The following is a 9353-nucleotide window of genomic DNA, read 5'->3' as shown; positions in this document are numbered from 1 at the left end:
CATGCTCTTCTGAAGGATGGAGGACAGCTTGAGACTGGGGCACTTGGCCAAGAAGTGAGAGACCTGAGGTCTGTACTTGTTTTAATTTCCTTAGATCAAGCTAATTTCTAATTAATAGGTTTATTTCAATATTACCTAGTAGCGCATTTGGCAGAGAAATTAAGGGTTAAGAATAGCTGTTAAAACTCTGCTTCCTCCATGACAGAAGTAATTTCTATTTTGTGGCTGATCTGTTTGATGGCATTCCTGCCTGCCCCACCCAGCTGTTTATTTGAAGCTCCTGCGAGGTTTGCTCAGTTACTGGTCTACATGGCTGTACTTTGAGGAAACTGAGTGTTTGGGTTTTTTTTTTTTTTTTTTGAGGTGAACAGGAATACAAGAATCTCATAAAATAGCAGGAAAAGGGCAAACTCACTATAATTTCCAAAAATGAGGGTCAGTGAGCTAGTTACTCTCTCATAGTTGTAATTCAAAGCCAGCTCACTTACCTGCCACCTTCTCAGCCCATGGGGTAGGCAGGGCTCAGGAAGGAACAGCTCCACCCTTTTTATTAACATCATCCACTGCAGCAAGGATTCAGGGGCTAGGGGAGCAAGCAGAAGAGTCTGATTTGGTGCATGGTGAGGCACGGGGGACGGGAGGAGTCCTGCGACACATGAAGGGCTACCATATGTCCATGAGAAGAAAAAGAAAATGTACTTTACTCTGCATGTTTCCCTGCTCTGAAACAGTAGTGAGCAGATCTTCAGGTAGCCCCAGCACTTCTGCCTCTCCAGGCTCCTGTGTCTATCAAAACTTCTCCATTTAAGGCCAACAGTCCCTGGATCCTTCTGTTCTAGCACAGGCAACACCTCCCAAGCTGGAGCTGCTGTCTTACATTCCCCTTGGGTCCTAGAGCTCCCCCTTTTTTTTCCATGAGTACACCCCAAAATCCATAGCTGTAATTGTTCAATCCATCTTAAAATCTTCCCATGCCCCAAATTCCCCACACCTCTCTTTCTGCCAGTCTGACTTGTACCACAGCTTCTCTTTTTTGCCGATCTCCTGCATGTACCTGCTCTCTCCCCAGCCTCTTTGGCTGTGGCTGGCAAGCCTTGCCCTTCAGTAAGCCTTCCGAAGAAAGCCAGGGTCTGCTTCTAATTTAACTGAGACACAGGCCATGCTTTCCAAAGCCCGCTCTGGCTGGACCCTTAATGCAGAAAAGGAGGATGGGAGAAAACACACGAGGGGAAGGGAGGAAATCTTTCCACGGTGTGTCAGGGAGCAGCGAGGGCAGGCTGGGCCGCAAGGGAAGGGGAGCTGGGAGCCAAAATTCATGTCAAGGCCATGTTCCAGGGCCAAGTCCTGCAGCATTTGAGCAAGGCATGCAGGGGAGGCCCAGTAATGGTAGCACTGAGCACCCAAATTGCCAGGCAAGTCCATAGAAATGAGGCGGATCTGAGCTCAAGCTGGGAAATCATGTCAGGGGCTGGATCAGGCCCAGTGAGGGTACCTGAGGTTAGTCACAGCTGGGTGATGGACAGGGATGGGATGACAAGGTTCAGGAATTGGGGGGGATAAGGTCTTGGCAATGCCTCCCAGCAGGCGGTTGGCAGCCTCTCCCTGTAGTCCCCATGGAAAAGGGGGCAGCCTTCAGCTGCACTATCTCTAGGTGGCCCTAAGCCCACGCAGCCAGTGCTGGGAGGGAAGGTGCTCGGGGCCCTCCCTGATGCAGTGCTGTTCGCCACACAGTCACCTAATCCCTTAGGCTGGAGGGGACCCTGGGAGGTTACCTCGCCCTGCCCTCTGCTCCAAGCAGGCCCAGCTTGAGCAGGCTGCTTGTGCTTTACCAGTTGAGGTTTAAGTATCTCCAAGGACAGAAATCCCACAAACTCTCTGGGCAAACCATGTCAAAGTGAATTTTTTTTCCTAATCTTCTTATTTCTAAAAATTTCTAATTGAAAACTTGCTTTTTGCATTTGAGCTCTGCCAGGAGTTCAGATGTGCTGGCCCTCTGCCACATTTGCTCAACTTTCTGCACATTGCAATGGAGCAGTCTCATGCTTTAAAGATTTTTTGTTTGAAGATGTAGCAGATCATCAGGGTGCAGCAGAAGATATTTTAAATTGGTTCTGCATGAAGCTGTATAGAGCTGCCTGAATATGGGGGTGAGGGGAGAGAGTTGATGGAAAAAAAAGCTTCTGAGCTTTGTCAGGAGGAAGCTCACATTTTACTAGGAGACTGGTTTTGTAGAAAGTGCCTTTCCTGTTTGCATTCACATATGACAACTCTGACATAGCATGCTTTTAAAATACCTTTCTTGGGTATTTTTAGTCTTCCTTCATGGCACTGTATACATTTATAAAGATAAATAGGAGAGTTTGGGTCTAGGCAATTGAGGGCTGAGAGATGAAGATCTACTGTCCTGTTTCATCTCTTGGCAGGCTCAGTGGAAATGGCTTAGTGTTTCCCCAAAAACATTTTCTTGCCCAGAACTATTTACTTCACTGAATTAAATGCAGTGCTTTCTGAAGTGCATTTAGAAGTCCGTGACAGCCTGTGAGTGGACACAGTCTCACTGTAGCTAACTGTTGCCAATATGGATTTAAATGAAATTACTCTGTGAGCAAACTGGAGCTCATTTTTTAAACTTGCAAGAGTATGTTCATGTGAAATGATTTGTATGTGCCAAATTATGGAAGTGACACTTATCATAATCCTAGTCACAATGAGAACTCAAAAGCATGCTAGTAAAGCAAACATTTTGAGAAATCTATTAATAATTTTCTGTGCTTTTTGCTACTTAGAATCCCTCTGCAAAATATTTTCAGTCTTGGGTGAGGAGAGAAGGAATAGTCTAACCAAAGAGAAGAAGAAGGGAAGCAGCAGACAAGGACAGATCCTGGGGGAAGGCAGGTACACTAATTAATTGTATTTACATTTCAAAGACAAGTTAACTGCTGTGCTCTTAATCATATCCTATGCTTGGGTTCTCTGCCACACACCATGAATAATACACTTAAGAGGATAGAATAAGGGACCCAATAGGTTTCTTCCACTTTTAATTTCTTGGGTGATGTTAATTTGAGAGGTCAGTACAAATGCCTATGGTGACTGACAATTTTAGGCCAGTAATAACTAATTAAGACAGAAAGCAAGATGCTAGCTAAGGCACTTTCAAATAGATCACAGATAACCTTGAAGGAAATGATTAACTCAAACAGAACACATCCTTAGGTGATAGCTACCAAATGATACTAGAATGATTTTTAAAATTAAAAGGGATGAGGAAAAAGGAGTTATGAAACTCTCAGCTGAGTTTTCTCTGGAGAAAGAATTTCGATAATAAGTGGGATTAGCTTCTTTGCCAATTAGCAGACAATTAGAAAAAGAAAGACATTTACCCAGTGGGCAAAAATCTTTTATGATAGACTCTTACTCATCAAACCTGTTTATGCTAAAGGAAGATAAACACTGGTGTGCTCATAGTGTCTTAGCTCCACTGATGCGAGCAGTGCTGGCTGCAGCTAGTGTGCCAACTTCACATAATCTCAGTAAGACTTGATAAGACAGTGTTTAATGTGCCAACACAGAGAACAGTGGGCTCTGCGCTGTGCTAGCGGGGCCCCGGATGGCTAGGGACTGTATCTAAGGGGTCCGTGAAAGGAATTAGGATAAGCAAAAGCAAACTGATTGTCTGTCACCTCTGTGGAGGAATCTCTGACACCCTGGAAAATTTTTAGGGACCTGAAAATCAAAAAGAGAGAAAGACACTGGTTTTGTTAATATTAGTACTTCTAATGGCGATCATCACTGGTAGATCAGAAATGATATTAGAGACACTGGAAGCTTTTCTGAAAGTGTCCCTTGGACAGATTAGGCCTAAAATGGCCGTAAGTTTACAGTGGTAGATGCCGTAGAGCAGAGTTGATCTAGGATGCTTCTTTTTGTCTGTTTCCAGCTTAACAATGAAATTCACCACGTGGTTCCTTCAGAATAAGGATATGTAGGTAGCACTGCTTGGTCAAAAGCGGGTTGGGGGAAGAATCTGTCTGATTTTACTTTTGTTTATGCTCATTAGTCCCCCCTTTTCAGTTTAAAAACTTAAAACAATTCTTAGGGTAGGTTCTAACTGTTCTAACTTAAGCATCCAAGAATTCAGTTTCTAAGGCTAACGCTTCACCTAAGCTCCCTTCGTAAGCAACAGAAAGAAGCAAGCAGGTGCAGAGCATGGGTTCTCTAATCCTAACAGCTGTCCAAGGTGTATTTCAGGACTCATCATCTAAAGGGGCTATCTCTTTCCATTAACTCTAAAGGCAATACAGAGCACTGAGCTAGGTTTAAAGATCTACATTCTAGATGCCTAAATTAGGCCGGAAGAATTGTACCCTTCTATTCTAAAATCCAGCTCAAAAAAGCAAAGTGTATGAAGAGCACAAGAAGAAAACAAGGACTAAGCACTGCTGTGGAGTGCAAGTTAGGAGTTCACGTTACACCAAATGCCAGCATTTCCCAAGTATAGCCCCTATCAGCTTAAGGTAGGTAGCACCTGCCCTGAGGACTACAGACAAATGCAGGCTGTGATGTAGAAATAAAAGAATGAGCTTGGAGTCCTGGACTTGCTACTGACATTCTGATTAAAATGGCAATTTCAAGTAAAACATATGGCTTTGTAACATTTGTGAATGTGCATCAGTGTGAGGAAGTATTAACAGATTACCTCTATCCTTCTATCCAAATCTGTGTTGTTTTTACTTTTCTTCCTTGCATAGCTATGGCCTTGTCCTGTGGCAGCTTCATTTGCAAGAGCCTGAATTCTCTCTGGTCTTGGACAGCACTCTGCACCTTTCATGGGCAACCGAAAAGCCATCATGTGTGGAAGCATGTCCAACCCACGCCTTAAGTTGCACTCAGCTATGCAGGAAGCGGGCCTTTGCAGTTTGTTTCACTCAAAACAAGGACATTAATCCCTTGCTGAAAGGGACAGTTGCTAGGGCCACTGACAGTTGCCCCCAAATTAAAATTCCTTCCAGTTAGGCCACATACTCTTTCCGTGACGTGGATCTTGTTTAGGAACACTTGTGGAGCAGTAAGACCTAGGATTAGCATTAGCAGAAATCTAGCAGTGACTTACCACCTCCTAGGGAAGAACTGGAGATAATGAGCACCATTTGCTCAGTTAGTACTGGAGCAAGCTAAAGCTTTAAAGAGGAACAGTCACCTTCAGCTAAAATCTCTGTGTTAGTTTCCAGGAAAACTAAACAGCAGGTGTGCTTGAGGGCAATGATTGGTTGGCAGCTACAATCAAATATATTTTTCCAATGTGTTCTGTGGGTTAACAACCTGTTGAATACTAGGAAAACACGATGCAGAAGCTCAGACCTCAAGCTCAGTGTGCTGCTACTGTTAGTACAGCCTGAAGTTGCATTAAAAAATAGGGAAATCTATCAAGTCCTGACAATGGAACAAATGAATAAAATGAAGGGAAGAGTGTGTTCAGATCAGAACGGCAGCAACATTTTATGATTGAAAGTTTTTTTTCACTTGCACAAAGATACTAACGTTTGGAGGAAAAAAAGTAATACTGCAGAGGCAATCATTACAGATGGAAGAGACTGATTAGCTCCCCCAGCTTTTCCCCCTGAAAATGCAAGATGCATGATACAGCCGACATGAACTCTGTGGGAGGAAGTAAAGGAAATGTGATTACAGATATTATATCCAAATTGAATTAAAGCTGCATTAAAAAACTCAGATTAGTGTATGGTTCCATGCTGCTTTTGAAAACGTGATATGCATCTGTTACTGATAGACACATAAAGAATATGCAGAAAACAAGATTGATCTCTGACTTGCTGATTCATGAATCCACAGAAATGAAGGTGTGAAGTTAAATTATGGACAGACCTCCCTAGCACATACTTAATTATTAACAAAGCAAACATGTTGTTTGGGATTTTTGTTTGTTTGTTTTTCTTTTAAACCTTTCTTCCATTTTATGTGACCTTAAGCAAAGTTATTTACCCTCGTATCTATAAAAACTTGATAGTAAAGCTGATTTTTGCAAAAGGCAGACCCATAGATAAAAACATTATTATTGCATGCTGATGTTAATAAATCTTTTCTCAGTTGACTAACAGTCATTGGAACACTGTTCTGTGCTATGCTCATTCACTGTACAGATTTAAGTGAGTTATTAAATCCTTATGACTTCTCCAAGTTCTGCTGACAGTGAGAAAGAGGAATTTAGTTTGAATATATGTGTCAAGCTCATTTTTAAGACTGATTTTTGGGGGGTCATGTACTGGCCTATATGGAGGCACATATCTGTTAGCTTTCTTGGCTGCAACTGTTACCAGGCATTGAGAAAGATCTCTAGACTGTGTGACAGTGTTACCAGTTACTGTCTGTACTAGGACAACTATACACATACCATATATATGGTAATTCTTGTAAAAGACTGTCTAGTATGACTGGAAGTTTCATATACGCTGACGAAGTGAACTGTAATAAAAAAATGCATCTTTCCATTGCTTCCCATGTTATGTTACATCAAGTGGCAGAGTACAATAAATTCTAAAATAAAAATTTGACGTGACTGAGTACGTAGTTATAAATGAGTAACAAAGACTTTTAATATACACATAAAAAACAATCCAGCAATCCACTTCCAACTGTATTTTACCTTTCTTAAAGCAACAAAACACAGCTGGCAGCTATTTATTAAAAGGGATCAGTGTGCTAAAATGTGCTCAGTATGAAATAATACCTCTAGAAAAAAAATTTCAATAGAAATGTATTTTAAGAACAAAATCAAAGAAAACAAAGTCACAGAGCCTGAGAGTTTCAAAACACTGCCCTCCTCATGCTTCCCTCTTGCCCCCGAACAAACTCGAGGCTATGAAAAGCTTCAGGAAAGATTTTCAAAGGCAGTGAGCTTTCAAAAGGAAGAAAGCCCCTAAGTGTTCTTTGTGCCTTTCAATATAAAAAGTTCCCCTAGATCTTCCACACTTTAGTCTTTTCTGCAATCACACACCAATTTGCATGGTCAAAGTATGAATCAATAATATGTAGCTCAGGAATATGACGTTCTATCAGTTCAACCAACTCCCCTTCTTTAAAAACATGGTAATACCTTAGACAGGCCCCATTAGGGCCCTGCTGCTGTCTGCTCTTCATGCTCGGGGCACTTTCTTCAACTGCTTTCTGTGGAGAGCAGTCTCTTCTGGTTTTGTTGCGAGGTTCGCAGAAAGCTCCTTGTTTTGGGTGATGATCTATTTTAAGTTGTTGTCTGACAGCTAATTCTTTCTGATGTGAAATCAGGTCAGGTAAACACACTCTGCTGCCATTGTTAGTAGTATCTGCAGCCACAGGGAGCTGTATAGTCTCTCGGCCTAATTCTGAGTAGCAACTTCTGAATGCCTTGGAGCAACGTGACATGGGCGGCATAGGTTTAACAGCCACTTCAAAAGCTGTTGTATTTTCAAAACTCTGTTTGCAGTGTAGAAAAAAGTTGGAAACGTGCTTCAGAAAGCCACACTCCCTGTTTTTTTCAATTCTCTTTTTTCTGTTTAATTCGTTCAGCTGAACACTGTAATTGTGATACCTAATGAGCTCTTCTCGGTGCCACTGATTACCCAAGTCTAATACGGAGTCAAGTGATCTTGAGAACAGAGACCATCTCAGCGATTTATCAAACACTGTGCACAGGGTTTTCTTCCCCCCTCCACAGGAAGAACTTCTGGCTTTCCTGTATACCTCTAAAGTCTCATCCAACTTATGGCAGCACTGGTTCAAAGCCAGCTTTTTGTCCTTGTGAAGAATTGGTTTTTGTATTCCAGGTGAACATGGATCACCCAAGGAGCAGGAGGGAGGTGAAGGATTCCAAGGAACAAAGACATCTTGCTTTTCAAATCGTCTCCGTTTTTGCTCCATTGCCCACACAGATATCATTATCTGGCCTCCTACTCTCAAGATGCGAGCCATCTCCTTTATTGCTCGCATGCGCCTCTCTTTCGTTGAAAAATGGTGAATCACTAGAACAGAACAGATGAGGTGAATAAGTATCCCTCAAAACACTAACAAATATAGAGTATAAGGACAAGTACTGGTTCTGACACATTGGCAGCCAGTGGTTTGAACTACAGGAACTGATCATTTATCTTCTATCGTGCTACATATCATTCTCTAATATGCGTTATCTCTAATACGTGAGAAGAGTTCATAATATTCTAACTTATTTTAAAAACAAAGTAGAACTTAGAAACACACTGACACAAGTGACATCTTTCAGGTCAGCAATAAACAGCACAACAGTCTCATTTTCTCAATAAAAAGTTACCACCCGATTAATGGCAAAGCAACCTGGCCCTTTTTAATCCTCACTTAAGGCTCATCTGTAGTCTGAAAGAAGCACTTCGGAAATCAAGTCCATACATGGTCTTGCAACAGCAGTGCTAGTGATTCTGCTGAAGATACTCATTAAAAAAGAACTAAGCTAAAACTGCCTATCCATTTCTCTTTCTTTATTGACAGACATCAAATAATAGGGCAGTAAAAATGACCAGTCACGGTTGGCCTTGGATACATTTAAATCATTAACATAAGGGTGAAAGACACTTAGTCAATTAGCAGCTGTCTAGGTCTGCCATTCACAAGCATTTTCATGAAAATTAACAATTAGATAATCCCACTCTTGCTTGATAACCACATACACCATGCAAACATGCCTGGCTTGGAGAATGCCTCATAATTATGATGGTAAAATTCAAGTAGCAGAACTTTTCTTGAGTCAGAATTGAGTTTGGATGTGACTCTAATTTCAATAAAAATTTTTGCCCTCAAAAGGGCAATTGGTGTCAGGATTGGAAGAAATTTGCCTAATGGCAGCGTTACAGGTAGGCTCCTGCTCTCAGATGGAGGCGGTTCTGAAGCAATTCAGAGCAGACAGTGAGGTTGTTTGGGTCTTGGTGCACAGCAGGGACTTCAGCAAAATTTTGGCTGTGCTAAATGAGTGATGCTACATGAGAAGTAAGAGTATTAAACAATGCTGGGTTAGCGTTGGAAAGGATGAATATTAAAGATGCTGAAACAGAAAAGCAGTAGAACTAGTTGTACTTAGCCAACCCTCCTCCTACATTTTCTTCAGTGGAAATGCCTCTGCCAGATCCTGCAGATACTTCTACATACAACACTTCAGGGTGCAATGATGAAATAGTTTTTGGATACACTATTGAGATGTTGGTTCCCACAGGAAAAAAAAGCTCCTTCAAGGAAAAAAAATGCAAAATTTCAACTCTTTCTGGAAATGTAAAGTATAGAAAATGCTGGCAGAAGCTGTGTGTGTGCAGCATGTCTGAATCTGCCAGGGTGAC

The 9353-nt window shown here is 41.8% G+C and overlaps 1 protein-coding gene across 4 annotated transcripts in view; it reads right to left on the bottom strand.

The window, feature by feature from the left end:
* Positions 1-6586: 6586 nt before the first annotated feature.
* The window catches only part of LOC112982149 (probable tRNA methyltransferase 9B), a 46554-nt gene continuing 43787 nt past the window's right edge, over positions 6587-9353 (bottom strand). For all 4 annotated transcript variants that reach the window (XM_064504932.1, XM_064504933.1, XM_064504931.1 and 1 more), the window contains one exon: positions 6587-8015. In XM_064504932.1, the coding sequence (XP_064361002.1) occupies positions 6976-8015 (1040 nt within the window). In that variant the 3' untranslated portion in view covers positions 6587-6975. The remainder of the gene's footprint in view (positions 8016-9353) is intronic.

The sequence above is a fragment of the Dromaius novaehollandiae genome, chromosome 1 (genome assembly GCF_036370855.1).
Source record: "Dromaius novaehollandiae isolate bDroNov1 chromosome 1, bDroNov1.hap1, whole genome shotgun sequence".
In the NCBI taxonomy this organism is placed as follows: domain Eukaryota; kingdom Metazoa; phylum Chordata; class Aves; order Casuariiformes; family Dromaiidae; genus Dromaius; species Dromaius novaehollandiae.
The sequence above is the reverse complement of the archived record's forward strand: the minus strand, read 5'-3'. Positions and strand labels throughout refer to the sequence as shown.